This window comes from Manis javanica, chromosome 12, assembly GCF_040802235.1.
Source record: "Manis javanica isolate MJ-LG chromosome 12, MJ_LKY, whole genome shotgun sequence".
In the NCBI taxonomy this organism is placed as follows: Eukaryota; Metazoa; Chordata; class Mammalia; order Pholidota; family Manidae; genus Manis; species Manis javanica.
Window position 1 is genome coordinate 42793146 of NC_133167.1, and position 17549 is coordinate 42810694.

The following is a 17549-nucleotide window of genomic DNA, read 5'->3' on the forward strand; positions in this document are numbered from 1 at the left end:
GTCACACTATCCTTCTAGGAAGGAGTGTTTTATCAGTGTCAGAAGGTCAAATCCACTTAGTAGTCTTTTTTTTCTAGGAAATGAGGCACAGAGAGTGAATGGCCTATTAAATGAAAATGACTCCTCTTCACAGCCTCTTCTCAATCAGCTTCACGTAATTGGTTTCTGACTGCATTCTACCATCTATAGTTTTTTTGATGAAAAATAGGATGTAATAACTTCACCAAAATGTAAAGGGCAAATATAAAGAGAAGACTTTATTCTAGTGCTTATAAGACTACTTATTAATTGTGGCCCACTGTATGAAGCTTTTAAAACCAGTATCTTCAAACTTCCAAAACAATGCAGAATTGAAAAATAAAAGGGAGAGAAAGAATTGAAAACTCACATGGATGACATTGCTAAAGAAGTTGTCACTAAGTGTTTGTTTTTTCAATAAGAGCCCGGCAGTTAGGAACTACAACTACAATGCTCCTTGGAAGAGAGACTGATTTTACTCTTACAAAGATTTTCCTTCATCTACCCATTCACAGTTTTGAAATTCATCATTGTTATGACTGAGATCAGATCTTATAAATCGAGTGCAATGACCTTTTAATTTCTGGATTCCAAAAGAGTGAACCATTAGAATCCATGCAGTTTTGTATAAAAAGATGAACATCTTATTGCCACTGTAAATTGCACCATTAAAAGCAAAACAAAACAAAATCTTTGCCTTAGCAGCTGTAGTATTTTTAGGACTAAATGTTTATTAATATTTTAAAGTAATTATTTTAAGTAAGTTTTCATACTGATAATAATTAAGGGAAAGGCTAGTTTTGGTATATAATTTTCTCTTTGTACCATATTAAAAGGAAATACACCATTTATAGGCCAATCTGTGAAAATAGTCACCTGCATCTCATCTAATTTTGATTGAATATCGGGAGGGAAATCCCCTGCTCCACAATTAAATGGGTCAAAAGGTTCTGCTCCAAACAGGTCCCGTTCTAAAAGAAGGAAAATAATTTAGTAAATGAAATGACAAGAAGTGAGTTGGGGTGAATTAGATTTCAAGCAGGATTATATATAAAACTATTTATATTACCAATGAGCACCTACCCACACTTGTTATTTTATGCTGGGCTTTCCTGAGCTTAGACTTGTTAAAGTCTAGCCAACAAGGAGGCGAAGATCTACTTTATGACGATATTAAAAACCATTTGGTTTTGTAACTGTTTGGTTACAAAAAATTCAGAGAGGTTTTTGTGTCTTTAATTAAGACTTCTTAATATCAAATGCACCAAAATTTGATAGTTAACATAGTACAATACCTACCTTTTACTGAAGCAGTTTAAATTTACTAAAATGAATGTATTACTTACTGAAACTTCCTTATTCCATTAACTGATGCCTTTGCAACAAAATATCGAAGCAATATGTAAGACTGTGTATAAGTAGTTTTAGTCATAATTCATGGATTTTAATCTCATTTGTTATCCAGAAAAAAAATAAAGGCACATTGTCTCATGAAGTATGAAATAATATCACCTTCATATCTGACTACAATGAGACAGGTTCTTTAAAAATGCCTCCTATCTCAGAAACATTTATTTTTAAAAACAGCAGTACTGGAGTATCAAAAAGTTCTTTGTACATATATTATAAAGTATGCATTTTTTATCACTAAAGAAGTATCAAAGTTAAAACCGATGTTTGTAATTGGTAAAACTATGGACTATTGTATTATTTAGATATACAAAAAAATTATTAAGAAATTTATTTTCTTTGAATCAGTTCAAATGCAACCTTAATTGACAAAAGACATTTTGATTATATATGGGCATAGGAATTTCTAAGGAATTATTGTGACTTTCATTTTGCAGAAAACTATAGTCTCTAAATTCAAGTCTCTGTGAGAAATAATATTTATATTACTTGAGTTCTACCATACCCTTTAAATCACTCCATGAGTCCCATTATGAAAGATTGTTTCTCTGATTGTAACTTTTTTTTTCAGATTCATGTATTATAAAGCTAATAATTATAAAATACTTAAAGTTCCAGGTGCTGGTATGTATTGTATGAAAAAAAAATTCATGTCAGTTATCATTCAATAAAGACACTTTTAAAGAGTGAAAGGAATGCTACCAGTACTTATAGTGGGACAAGCTGTAAGTCAGGACTGTCCTAAGCGAATGGGAATTTATCATCATCTTACATATAACTGTTTAGTATAATGATGTTGCTATTTATTTCCCTCCATCTGATGCTTTTAGGCCAGAACTTAGAGAATAAAGGAACTTTTGTTTGAAGGGGTATCTTGGTTACCACCGTACCACAAGGACTTTGAAAAATGCTTTACATATGGTAGAAGTTTGTCAAAAGGAATGAATTCATGAAGAGGAAGGAGAGCTACTTAGGAAGGATAGAGATTTTCATTACACAGATTTTCTGAGGTTGGGACTCAAAATCACTAGAAATTTCAGATGGGCTTATAGGGGTCCTAGGCATTCCTGAAACTCAGTAAGACATTTTGTATGAGTGGGAATGTTATGTTTTTCTGTGATGAAGTTTCTTAAAACTTTATGGTATTCTCAAGGGTTAGTGACTCCTGCACAAGTTAAAAATCTATTACTTTACATTTGCTTCACATAAGTAAAGATATGAATACCTTGTAAATTAATAAACATTACAGAGTTCTTTGGCATATTTTGGTTAGCTCAGATAGGACTAAAACGCATAACAAAAGTCGAGTTCAATTGCCATGCTATGTAACTAGTAACATCAAAATTATTAAAATCTAATACAGGAGTAAAAGAATAAAACAGAATAGGTGATAGTTTGCTCACTCATTCTTTTCTCTATCCTCTAAATACTTACAGAACATATTATTACTATGCTTTTTGCTAGGCAATGGGTTAAAGTAGTAAAGAAAATACCAAGTTCCTTCCCTCATAGAATTTATAGTCAATCAAGGAAAGTAATATTAACTGAATTAATTAAAGTCTGATACATATTCAAAAATTAAAAATATGTTCTGGAGAACACTAAGGTTCTCAAGGAAGTAAGGAGAGAAACTAAGGAGACAATCTTGTAGTTTCTGATTTTATATATTTAGTAGCTAATGAAAATAAATGAATGAATACCTTTAAGATTTCATTTAAAGAAAAATTCCTATTACTAAAACTCCATTGGACTAGACTTTTAGATAATTTTATAATTAAAATTGAGATGAAGAATTTGTCCTTAAATTGTCAGTATAGAAAGATGACAGGTAGATCTAGATAGATGGATGATAGATGATAGATAGATAGATAGATAGATAGATAGATAGATAGATAGATAGATAGATAGAGTCTTGGTTACCACTATGTCATATTTATCTATTTATCTACCTACTTACCTACTTACTTACCTATCTATCATCTATTAATATACTGCTATATTTACTGAACTTTGGCACTCAAGATCAGTAGACATGGAAAAAAATATCAAGGTGTTACTTCAGTTTTTCATTAAAAAATATCTTAAAACCATTTGACCATCTCTGCTTAGATTCCCCACAGGCATTTCAGACTTATCAATAAATAAAGCAGGACTCATTTCTCCCCCTTCTATACCTCTAGTTTTCCTTGTTAACATTTGTTCTAAAATCCTGATATCTTAATCTGGGCAATGGTTACAGGAGTATATACACATGTAAAAATTCATCAAGCTGTACACTATGATTTGTGCATTTTATGATATATATCTCAATATAAAATTTATTTTAATCTGTATAAAAAGAAAGAATTTGCTCTAATTAAAAAAAATAAGAAATCCTGAGTCATAATTGATTTTGAATTCTCAGTCACTATCCTGATAGATTATTCCTTCTCAATATCTTCAAATCTATGCACTCTTCTCAATTTATATTTCAACTTGGATTAAAACCTTCCATTGAAGATACATTGTTGATTTATATTTAAAATTCCAACTTGTAACCCAAGTCTAATCTAGTGTATGTTAAACAAACGTTCATTGGACTAATTAAATGAATGAGTAAAACACTTCATCACTATGAAGTCCAAGGAAGTAAAAAACAGGTAAAGGAAGAGATGTGGGACACTCATAAAGGCAAAAATGGATATCCCATTATGATATCAGGGTATTGGCAATATTTTCTAAAAACACACTGTGATATGTATGTAATGAATTATTTCCCTGAAAAGAATATTTTGAACTGGCACAAAATATATTTGGAAGAACTTTAGTATATTTTCGTTTATGTAAAGTATTGAAATATTTCTGTAAACTGGTAAGTTCTTAGTTATTACTTTGTTTTTACAAATTAGTCCTCTAAAATTTATTGAACACTTAACATGAACATTGTATTTTGTTAAATTCCACACAGAGAAAGAAATAAACTATAGGCTTTGATATACTTTCAAGCACTAAGCTGAAACTTCAGTTATATTGAAAATGTTTTAATGTGAATCAAAGGAGATGCAATAAAGCATAATATGTAAAATTCTCTTTAATTCAATCTCTCTTTGGACATATGACAGATCATGGTCATTGAAAATCATTTTTTCAGTTTCTGTGACAGGGAGAACATCAAAATACAATCAAAACATTAAAAATGAGCATCTGTTGGATACTTTCTAATGCATGAAAAAGAGACTTTTATGTTCCTCCCAAATACATAGAAAGTAATCAGAAAAGCAACATATTGGTAGTATTTTGGATATCAAAAAAAGAACGTTCCTATAGGGTTTAGGAATAAATCATGGAATTCATAGGTTCATATATTTCTTTAAGAATAACAAAGAAATTAAACTAAGTTCTACTAAATATATTATAAATAATGAAAATAATTACCATCAGTTATTTATAATCATTAAATATATACATAAAAGATACAACTCGAAACACAATAAAATATAATTAAGTGCCTTGTATTATGAAATAAGTAACCCTTTACCAAAATATTATTTTTAATAAAATAGTTTCAAATATAAACAGTGATGTCTTTGGTAGTATATTCTGAATTACACAGTAAAGTATAATTAATTGATTTTGGCACATATAAATAAACACAATACTTGAGAAAGAAAAAATTTAGGGAACTTGTTAAGATACATAATTTCCCATGAAGTTAACCAAAATATTTAATATTTACAAAAATAAAGCACAGAATATTGACTTGTTTAAAGAACTTACTAATTTCAGTAGATCTACTTGGTACTGGGGGTGGCTGTGTGCCATTGCGAGTAGGTATCAAAGACTGGTGTGATACCGGAGAAAATGGAATCATATCAAAGATGTCAGTGGAGGGTGACTTAAGTGTCACACTCTCTGCCTGCAATGAAGATAATATGAATTAGGAAAGTATTTTATGTAGATACATTATGTTAAATATTTCATATACATATAAAACATATGTAAACAACAACAAATTCAGATAAGTCGTATGAACTTGGCATTTTGTGAATCAAAAATTTCATATGGCAATTTCAACCCATTATATTAAATGCTCATTGGCAAAAAAGCAACAAAAAATTTGTGCAAAATGTTCTCAAAGATGATAGCAAAAATGGTGACAATACTATTCTTTATATATAAAAAGACACATTGGATTTTTTGTATAACTAGAAACAATTACCTTATGTATCAAATAATTGAAAATGTCAGAAACTATGTAAAAACATGATTTCAGTATATATATTTTGCATAAGATAAACAGAAATAACTGAACATAAGTGATGTACCTTCTTAAATATAGCCATTCAAATACAACTGACAATTCTTTAAAATTTCAAAGGGTTTAATTTGTATGTATAACAATAGTGACAGCCAACTATTATATTCATTGCAATCTTTTATTCCTAGCTAAGATTTCATGTTCTCTACAACAAATAGCCATGCTGTAAAATAAATTCATACACTACCGAAATCATTAAGCTATCTGGGCCAGTCTGGGCCAGAATGTGACGTAAAAATAAAATAATTATCACTTTGATGGTCATACAGGGCAAAAAAAAAAAAGTAAACACACACACAGACTATGAAAGAAAGAGAATTCCCATTTGGAGAGGATTAGTGAGGAAAAATTTGGTTTTTCTGTAAGATCATGAACAGAGATTGCATAGAGGGGTTCATATAAAATTAGAGTTCTCAGAATACATACATTTTTCTGATTGACAGATGATGACAGTCATGGAAAATAAGGCTGATTGTGATAGATTTGCTCTTCAGTTAACATGACTGCAGTATATTTTTTCATGCAGAAAAATCACTCTCTTCCTTTCTTTAACAACTTGTGTGATTGTGTCAGTCATAAATACCATTCAAAGACTTCCAGGCAACTTCATCCCTCAGCTCCTCCCTCCTACTCAGGAATAGTGTTCTCCTAATCCCCCACCCTCTGTCTCTCCTGGCTTCCATCTAACTCCTCTTTCTCAGGATATAAAGATACTCAAAATCTTGACGGTTGTTAAAAACAAAACAAACCGACCCAAAATACCTTTATTCTGTCACTCTTTACTCCTCTAGCCTCTCATCTCTTTCTCCTCTTCAAGGCTAAGCTCCCTGAGGAGGTACAACAGCTCCCACCCTTTTACTTCATTCCATCCTCAACTCATCTATCAATCTATAAACTTCACTCTTTTGCACTGGACTCTACTGAAACTTTTACCAGTATCACCACTGACCTAATTCTCCAACTACCATATCTAAGGGTCCCTTGAATTACATCTTTCTGTGGATTTGTAAACCATCACCACTATCTACTTAAAACTCTCAGGTATCAGATAACCACAGAAAGCAAAAGTGACACACCAAGTCTCACACTAATTTAAGACATACCTGATTTTTTTCTTTACTATATAAATGGCACATTTTGTTAGAATTAAAAAATAAGTGAGATAACAACAACAGAGCAAATTATGTGAGGTCTTGGGATGCTGCTCTCACTGATTGGCTTGGAAAAGCCACATTTAGAAGGTGGTGGTATTAACATTCTCAATGAGAGCCCAGAATCAGGGGGATTGATGGGAGGGCCATTCATAGAAGAAAAATCTAGACAAGGAGATGAATCCTCACCACTGAGCCAGAAAGGGGATGAGCATCTCTGAAACCCGTGGTGCTCGTGATCAGACATTTTGTGCCGCAGCTGTAAAGGGATGACAGAGAAGTCAACTAAGGAGAAGAAAGAAGACGTGGAGGAAAAGGCTAAAGTATATATGAAAATGTATTTGTAAAATGATGTTTTGTGAAAAAGAAATGTATAACTCTAGTAAAATTAAAAGAAATAGTTGGAATACATCTTCCTATTCTGAAAGTCCTTAGGTTTTGGATTGTTTAATTTGACGATTTTTCACTGACTACTACATTTTTATATATTTAAGTAAAATACTGCATTCATTAGGACTTGAGAGGAAGACAGTAGAGAAGAAAATGAATCTAAAGATTTATTTTGGAGAGAGCCTCTGTGTAATGAGATGGGAAAAGAAAGGATAATAATAGGAAAAAAGCACTCACTGAAAAAGGAATGAAGTCTAGTAAAAAGCAGTGATTTTATGGAATTCTTCGAAAGGTTCACAGCAATCATTTTAGATTTAATCCTTAAGCATTCTTTTGAAGTATTAGTAATGTTATGTTCTCATTATAAAGGTATGGGAATTAAGGCCCACAGATTCTTTGTGACTTTTTCTTAGATGATAGAAGAAGCAGAGCCTAAATTCAAAATAATCTGACACCAATCATCATGCCTTTACTATAGGTAGTGAATTCCAAACAGAAAGACTTTCAGGGATGGGCCAAGAGAGTTTTCAAGCATCTTAAATAAATCATAGAGATAATAAATAATAAGATAAGCTGGTAGTCACTGTATTATATCTGATCATCAGTTTTTGGATGACTTTAAAAAGCTATTTCCATTACAGTATGGAAAACTACTGTCAAGAACTAAGCTGGAGAGAGCTGAGCTCCCAGATGTCAGAGTGGCCCACTAAAACATCAAAAATGAAAATAATAATTAAGCCTTCATTCACTTATTGCAATAGTATAAGCCAGAGGCCAGAAAGAATGTGGTGGCTCCATCAATGGCAATTTTTCTCCAGACACAGGACAAGGGTCAGAAGTGTCAGCGTAGAAGCAGAGTGAGTGGTGACTGCTGTTGATAACACTGTACTGCATATTATGTAACTTTATATGGTGACATGGGGAAACTGGACGTGCTGTGGCCATTTTGCAGGGTACAGTTATCAGACTAGGATGTTGTACATCTGAAACTAATATAATGTTAAATGTCAATTACACCTCATTTAATAATTAAAAAAAAAAGGCAGCAGCAGAGTGTTGTCTCTCTGCTGAGAGATCCCTGAACAAAAGTCTCCTGTTGGCTTTTTGTTTTAGGTGGAAGAATGGGGCAGGCCAGGGGAAGGAAAGGGGAAAGAGCTGGGGCTAGAAAAGTACTGAATACTGAATCACAGTAAAGTCTCTTTAAAGCCCCCGTAAGCTGGTCTGGACAGAGGCATTTAAGGGAGGCCTTGGCCCTGGGCCTGCAATAAGGAGGCCCCTGAATGGAGGCACTTGGGCTAGGAATGCAGCTATGCACAGGAACATGGCTGGCATGGGGGTTGAGTCGCTGACTGCAGCTCCTCCATACTGGGCACAACTCTGGTATGGGAAGGGCAGACTTCTCCCATGAGACCTTCCAGGTGAAGCCTTTATAATTGCTTGGTAAGAGCCTGGTAAGATTTGGCCTGGAGCCCGTCTTCTCAGCTACAAGTCACACCTCAGAGATTTTCAACACTAACAGGACTTTGAGACAGCCAAAACAAATCTGGCTTTTGATAAACCCATAGTAAAAGGTCGTAACTAAAATTGCAGTTAGAAGAACCATTAAGTTTGAAGGAAGTCTTTAAGCTAGGAGCTGCCTCTTCTTATATATCTGGAAGCACAAGGGAAAATGAGGCAGTGTGAAGTGAGATGCAAGTCAAAGGAAGTGTTCAGTGAGGAAGCAGAATCTCTAGTGGTCTGAGTCATATAATTTATCACTTCTTTAATATGCATATACAGTTACATAATTATGACTTTCCCTACAGCTCTCCTCAGTAATCTATCTGTAGGTATGTATACATGTATGCATATAATTTTGAAATCTATTTTATGGTCTACATAGTTTGCTATATAATTTTGTGATTGGTAGCCACCTTTTACTTAATTATAGGTGAAAACCATGAAATATTTGTGAACAAAATTTGTATTTCTAAAGTCTCCAACACATTACAGTACTGGATATACAGTGAACTGTTAATATGTATTGTCTAATTTATACTAGAGAAATTTCTAACATCAACAGTAAATTGATAAGGTTGTCTGTACTGAGTAAAACATAATATATTAAGTGTCCTTAGAATCGTCTGGCTGATAACTTAAATGAGAGTATTCTACATTATTTTATGACTCACATTGGCCAAAAAATCTTTACTAGGTGCTTCATAGCAAACTGAAGTCCAAAATAATGTAAATTTAAAGTGCTTTAGTAATTTATGAAGGTGTTAATATTTTGCATTCTCCTTCCTCTAAGAAAGTATACTTATTACAAATTAAGGATGTATATAAAATGACATATAACATGAAAACAATCAAGAATTTAAATACCCCAGTTAGGATGTATAACTAGTTTTGGTATCTAGAGTTTAAGATTCTTACACTGTAACTATTACAGGTTTCCTTCAGTCATCAGTAATCTAGATTTGTCAACTGGCATTTTTTGTTTTGGTTACACAGTTCTTGTTAAACATTTAATCAGTTGCTTGAAGGTAAGTTAGGAGAGATTGCATTACCATTGAGAGATTTTCTTGGAAAGTTAGAAAACCTAGAAAGTGGGCCCACAAACTTGCATGAAAATAACTGAATGACATTAACTGCTGTGCCTTTTAAATTTGGGGTACGCTCTCCAGTTCATCACCACCACCACATGCCATTCCACACACTTATATCATAGCCGGGACTCTGTTGACATTTGACTTTGTGATTCCTTACTTAGAAATGATTCAAGCCAAGAAATTAGATGTTACATCTCATTCTTTATTAAGAATGAAGTCTAAGCCGGGCATACTTAAGTGGGTATATTTTGATAGTGTCTGATTCTGCACTAAACTGTTGGGCCTATTAAAAAGGGACAGGAACATGTGAATATAGCATCTAATTGGCATACAATGAAATTCTTGGCACTAGATAAATATTCTGAGTGGTGTCTCCAAATTAAAGGGTTCAAGATCTAGTTATTTTTTAAGCTCCCATTTTTAATTGGTTGACAGGAGTTACTGTTCTAAGAAAGTAAATACATAGTTTAGATGAAAAGCATTAAATATTTTAATTTTGAACCTTTGTCAGTATTTTGACAGATGGTTGAAAACCAAAATCTTTGGATTTTACTACAGAAGTTCATGGCATCACTGTTTAATCCTTGTATGCTTATAATTCCAAGGGTTTTGGTCTTTCAGAGGATGCACAGGATTTTACACTAAAAGGAATGAGAAACTCTATGCTGAATGACTACATATTAATTATGAAAAAGTTGCTAGTTTACTAAGACATATTAATAATGAGTGTTGTTGTAGTTTTGTAGCTCTTTCTTTCAGTAAGTAGTAGCTTGGTGCATTTAGGGCATGCTGAGTCTTTCGGCCTTAAGCTTTGCCTAAATATGACAATGATGAAATGTCACAAAAAGGTTTGAATCCTGTGAGTAAATATTGAATATACTTAAACAATAAGAAAAAGCTGCATTAAAGATGAAACAGTTCTGTGGTAATATCTAAAGAAATGTTAGAATGATACCAGAATTACATTTTATGCTGTTGCTTTGGCAATATATATCTCCAAAGACTCTTTAAAATGTAAAATAAACAACTTTAAGATTAACGTATGATTTATCATAATTAGTGTAATATTAGAGGTTCAAAATCATACTTAGAAATAAATTTAAAAAATTAATTCTTGGGAGGATTATGTTCCCCAACAACAAGCTCTACTACAAAGCCATAGTAATCAAGATAATTTGGTACTGGCACAGAACAGACCTATAGACCTATGGAATAGAATAGAGAGTCTGGATAAAAACCCACACATATATGGCTAATTAATATATGATAAAGGAGCCATTGATATACAATGAGGAAATGACAGTCTCTTCAACTACTGGTATTGGCAAAACTGGACAGCTACATGTAAGAGAATGAAACTGGATTATTGTTTAATCCCATACATAAAAGTAAGCTCAAAATGGATCAAAGACCTGAATGTAAGTCATGAAACCATAAAACTCCTAGGAGAAAATATAGGCAAAAATCTCTTGAATTTAAACATGAGCAACTTTTTCCTGAACACATCTCCTTGGGCAAGGGAAACAAAAGCAAAAATGAACAAATAGGACTACATCAAACTAAAGCTTCTGTAGAGCAAAGGACACCATCAGCAAAACAAAAAGGCATCCTACAGTATGGGAAAATATATTTGTAAATGACATATCTGACAAGGGTTTAACACCCAAATTATATAAAGAACTCACATGCCTCAACACCCTAAAAGCAAATAACCAGATTAAAAAATGGGTGGAGGATCTGAACAGACACTTGTTGAAAGAAGAAATTCAGATGGCTAAAAGGCACATGAAAAGATGCCCACATCGCTTGTCATCAGAGAAATGCAAATAAAAACCACAATGAAATATCACCTCATACTAGTTAGGATGGCCAACATCCAAAAGATAAACAACAACAAATGCTGGTAAGGATGTGGAGAAACGGGAACCCTGCTACAGTGCTGATGGGAATGTATATTAGTTCAACCTTTGTGGAAAGCAGTATGCAGGTTCCTCAAAACCTAAGAATAAAAATACCATTTGGCCCAGGAATTCCACTCATAGGAATTTACTGGAAGAAAACAAGATCACAGATTCAAAAAGACATATGCACCCCTATGTTTATCACAGCACTATTTACAATAGCCAAGATATGGAAGCAACTTAAATGTCCATCAGTAGATGAATGGATAAAGAAGATGTGGTACATATACACAATGGAATATTATTCAGCCATAAGAAGAAAACAAATCCTACCATTTGCAACAACATGGATGGAGCTAGAGGGTATTATGCTCAGTGAAATAAGGCAGGCAGAGAAAGACAAGTACCAAATGATTTCACTCATCTGTGGAGTATAAGAACAAAGGAAAACTGAAGGAACAAACAGCAGCGGACTCACAGACTCCAAGAAGGGACTAGCAGTTACCTAAGGGAAAGGGGGTTGGGAGGGCAGATTGGGAGGGAGGAGGGGATTAAGAGGTATTATGATCAGCACGCATAATGTACGGGGCACAGAGGGAAGGCAGAATAGCACAGAGAAGACAAGGAGTGACTCTATAGCCTCTTACTAGGCTGATGGACAATGACTGCAATGGGGTGGAGGGGTGGGACTTGATAATATGGGAGAATGTAGTATCCGCAACATTGCTCATGTGAAACCTTCATAAGATTGTATATCAATGATACCTTAATAAAAAATATATATATATGTAAAAAAAGTAAATTATTTAAATTTATATTTTAAATAAAGATGTCAAATTACATTTTTCTAGTTAAAAAATGGTATATTATAAGTAACACTATAGATAGGGAAATATAATGGTAATGTAAAGTGCTTAGCAAATCCTATATTACCATTCTGATTAGTACTTTTAAAGTTCACTGTTATGGCACATTTTAACGTCACTTTTAAAATAAACTTTAAAAGTAACAACTTCTAGAATTTGGAAATTATAGCATCATGAATATATTTTTTCATATTTCTAGATCCATAGTTTGGTTATATTGGTCTCTTCATTATAAGATGTATTATCTTATATGTTCTTACAAGAATCTTACAAGTTAAATGGGCCTGATTGTCTACGTATCCCAAAGAAGAAAACTGGGACAAAGAGAAATTAAATGACTTGATCAGGTACTCATAGTCAGAAATGGAATGGAATATATTTTTCTTCACATTAGGCAGAAAATATCTCTTTAGAATGATCTTTTGTTTAAAGTATCAATAATGAAAGTGAAGTTGTGGATTGCCTATCATTTTATGTTGGCAAGAAATGTTCTTGAATCAATGTTCATGTTTAAAATTTATGCCTTTGTTTATTGATTCATATTTGACTTGCGTACTTGAGAGTTTGCACAGTCTGCTCTTGCCCATCTTGACTTCAATAGTAGTTGAGCTTCGTTCAATGAAATACACATTTTAGGTTATAATTGTCCTATCAAGTCTAATCAGTGGCTACACAGTTGATTATGTAAAGGTAGAATTTTATCCAGTAACACTTGGTTTAATTGAAAGGGAGACATTTACTCAGCAATCCAATATTTCTTAGGACTATAATTTTATTCATTTAACTTCCTGGCAATTGTCTGATTTGGTTAAATCTTCTATTGCCGGAAAAGTAATATGTAAGTATCCAGACACAAGAATCAAAGGAACAACTTTATTTAACCTGTTATGCCCACATCTTATAATGGGACAATCTTCTGGAGGCATTCATGAGGCTAGGAGGGCAGAATAAACCCTTTTTTTCTGATATAAATACAGGCAACACTGCCATGTGAATATAATAAATGGAAATCAGATTGTTCCCAGATAATTAGTACCAAATGGTGAAAAACCTAACCTCTAATCTATTGCCAAACCACTAGAACACAGCAAAAAAAGCAAAGAGCACAGTCAAGTAACGGAAATTTCTCAGTATGTTTCAATCACTATAAAATAAGGACCCAATTTCTAAAACCAGTGAAAAGATTTCCACAATTTTCGTGTGATGCAGATGTATGTAATATGTGTACTATCAAAGTCTGCTTCATTTGCCAAAAAAGGAATTCATGATTGAACCATTCCACTGGTATTTAGGAAACATGTGAGCATTGTTTGTTAAGAACAACTTAAAAAAATAGCATGTCAGTATATGCATGAGAAAACTAAAAATAAGTTCCTTCATCATGCATATGAGGAACTGGTTTGCAGTAAAAAAGGGTTTGGGATATATATTAAAGACATACATTTTTTGTAGTTGGGAATGTCTTTAATTTTAATATGAGCCCAAAAAGTCTCCTATTTTGTTTTCCTTGAATAAAACTAAACTACTCTAAAAGCTCTCATTGGGCAAATTTATACTGGGCATATTAACTAAAACAATAAACATTAATCCAAATGATGATAGGAAAAGTACAAACTTTTGTCATTCAAGTTTTATATCATGAGCCCAGATTTGTATATCTAAATGATTTGTGCATCTAACCATTTAATAAACATCTCCAGTTGCTGTCCAGGAAGTAGAAGTAACTTGAGCAAAAGTGAAATACTGATTCTTCATCATTCATCTCCCAAAGTCATGTCTATTTTGGAAAATGGTACCACCACCTGGGTGCTCAGGATAAAACCCTTAGGGGCAATCCTGATGCCTCTTTTATTGTACAGCCCTCAAACAATCCATCAGTACATCCTTCAAGCTCTACTTCCAAAATGTATTGAGCCATATGTACCATCTAAACTGATAATTCCAGACCAATTTATTCTTCTCCCTCTCCTAGATTACTGAAATAGCCTCCTGGGCTGTTTATGGGACCTCATTTTGGCCTCTTTACAACCAATGGCGCCTACAGCAGTGAGCTGATCTCCAAATCTCTGTTTACAACCTTTGAGTAATTGCAATTAAATTAGGAAAGAAAAACAAAACAACATAACTTTTATCATGGCCTACAGAGGCCTATAAAATCTAGCCCTTGATTCTTTCTCCAAAGTCATCTCAAACTATTTTTTGGCTCTTGGTCACTATGCTCCAGGCACAAAGGCCTTGTAACCATTTTTAGCCTTTTGCATCAGTTATCTTTTATCATTCAGGTCTCAATTCAAATGCTACCTTCTTACAAAGTGCTTCCCTGACCAGGTCCCTATAAAAGCTTCCAGCCATTCTCTTCTATTCTGCTACACTTTATTTAATTCATAGGATAAATAAGATCTGAAATTTTCATTTATTTATTTATTTATTTACCTATGGGTTTATTACTCATCTCCTTCTCCCCATGGGATGTAAATTTCTTATATATACTGGTCCCCACCAAGGGACCAAAACATATGGCCAAATCAGATGTTCAATAACTATTTCACAAACTGCCATAACAGATCTCAACTGTATCAAATGTACACAATTGGCAAATGTAAGAAAATAAAAATCAAAGTGATATGCAAAGTAATACATAAGATATGTCACTAAGATATGATTTCAAAATACCAGTGATGACTTAGTGGGAGTAAGAAAAATGAAAACAAAACTAAAATTTACACAGTGAAATCTTGGAAGGACTTCCTAGATTTCTTGAGCAGTTTTATTAAAGTTTGAGTCTAAAAGCATGCAGTTTGCATGATTTGATGTATAGAACACGTATGTGGTTGGCAGGCCATCATCTAAGAAATAGCAATCTTTCCTTAGAAAGCCTCCAAGGAAAGTAGAGAAATGTGTCTGTGTTTCTCATCTACATGGTGACTCCTTAAAGTACAAAGGTTTTCCATCTGGAACATTCTACTCAACAGTGTCTCACATTTTTAAGCTATGGTTTAATATAGAATAAAAAGATCATATCTCTAAGTATGACTGAAATTTCTTATGAGAAGGTCTGATTCCTTTTAACCATTGTTCTGTGTTACAGAAATTCAACTTTAACTTTAGACCTCTTGCTAGGAAAATGACTTGTGATCATTTAGTTATCTAATCAAGTTTTACCAAAAATGTTTCTTCTTACTTTTCTGATGCTTCCCATAACTTATTTTATCTACTATTTCATCACACACTGATAATTCCAGTAATTTATATTATATTTTTGGCATTACTTTTAATGCCACAACACCCCCCCAAATTCTATTCCCACTTTTCTTCTCTTCTCTCCCTCTTCCCAAGTAGACTATTTTAAAGTTATGATTAGAGATAAATCTTTTATTCGTATTTGACTAGTAATTGCTTCAGGTGGGCTAAATTGTGTCTGACTAGCAAATCCTGGTATTTCAGAAAATTTTTGTGTTCATATGTTTGTTTGGGGGAACCAAATTATAGTGTTAAGAACCTCTTCTGAATTGGAGCATTTTATATGGCAAATGAATTACCTCTGTGTGACTTTGGAAAATGTGGCTCCCAGTAGGACTGACATCTGTTTTGGGCTGATCATTTGTAAACAATCATCCATCTTGGGGGTACCTCTCGCCATAACATGCTGAAATCTGATGCCAAATTAATTGTATGTACTAAACCCACCTATATTGCATATATAGATGCAATATGCACAATAAGATTCATAATTAATTTCAGTACTTCTTCAGTTAATGTATTAAGTGCTGCCTCTAATCTTTTAAACAACCTGCTGAGAACTGTAGCAATTTTGCAGCTTCTATATTTCAGCCTTCTGAAAGCAAAAAACCCCACAAATGAACAAACAAAACCTACAGAGTCATTTCTAGAATTAGAAATCCACTTGGTGTTTATTGCACATTAACTTTTCTAGACATAGTGGCACTCTACGAGGTGCTTTGTGCCCTGGTTGTGTGTCTTGTAAAACTAATGCTCAAATTTCATAAGAAAGAACATATGTAAAACATTTCTAACTTAATAAATCTGCTTTACTTCAGACACATTGCAAGCTATTAAAAAGAGGTACCTATTATCATTGTTTATAATTTTTAGTGTTTTTCAAATTCAATTTCAAAAGTTTGAATCATTAACAAACCTTCATCATTTATAAGCATGGCAACATTTCATACTTAGTAAATAACTACAGGGAATTTAATTTTATTTACTTTAGTTTATTTTTAATATCAGAAAATTGGGAGCTAATTTTAACATATAAGAAATAAATATAGCACTTAGTGTTATATTAATTTATTTCACAGCTACATAAACTAAAATTGAAAATGAAAGGCAAACTATGTTCATATCACCTTCAAAAATTTTTTAGAAACACATTAATAAATATCTGATAATATTTTCAAGACCATTTGAATTAATCAGATATCTCTTAGCAACTTACAAGTGTTAAGTTCACTTTGAGTCAGATAATGTCTATTTTTTGTCTTACAGAAAATATGCATCCTCCAGTGTACCAACAATTTCAAAGATCATATAATAAGCCTTTAGGAGCTGATAATTTCCTAGACAAGTAATTTTTCAGAATTTAAAGAAAACATACAAAAATATTACTATGGCAAAAGAATATTAGTAAATTGCAGTTATAACTTGAGTTATCTGCATATGGATCAATGATACAATACATTTTCAACCTGTGTATGAAATGCAAAAAAGTGGTTTGAGAAGTTGATTTCTCTTTTTTAAATTCAACCTTCCTGTTACATTCTTTGAAGCATCTATTGAGATAGATACTTTTAGTATTCAGTTGAACACAAAGCCTATAGAAATTATTAAATGACAACTTCAGGAGAGCTAATCCATTTTAATAACTGCTATTTGAGTAATTTTATTGTTTTTCTATAACTGATTCT

The 17549-nt window shown here is 32.8% G+C and overlaps 1 protein-coding gene across 10 annotated transcripts in view; it reads right to left on the reverse strand.

The window, feature by feature from the left end:
* Positions 1-17549, reverse strand: part of GULP1 (GULP PTB domain containing engulfment adaptor 1) — a 295772-nt gene that overhangs the window by 12604 nt on the left and 265619 nt on the right. For 8 of the 10 annotated variants that reach the window (XM_073218540.1, XM_073218536.1, XM_073218537.1 and 5 more), the window contains 2 exons: positions 5185-5323; positions 895-989 (listed from right to left, as the gene is read on the reverse strand). In XM_073218540.1, coding sequence (XP_073074641.1) covers positions 895-989; positions 5185-5323 — 234 coding nt within the window. Of the gene's footprint in view, positions 1-894; positions 990-5184; positions 5324-6898; positions 7136-17549 lie in introns of all 10 variants that reach the window. The other 2 variants (XM_073218544.1, XM_073218543.1) reach the window with 2 other exon arrangements.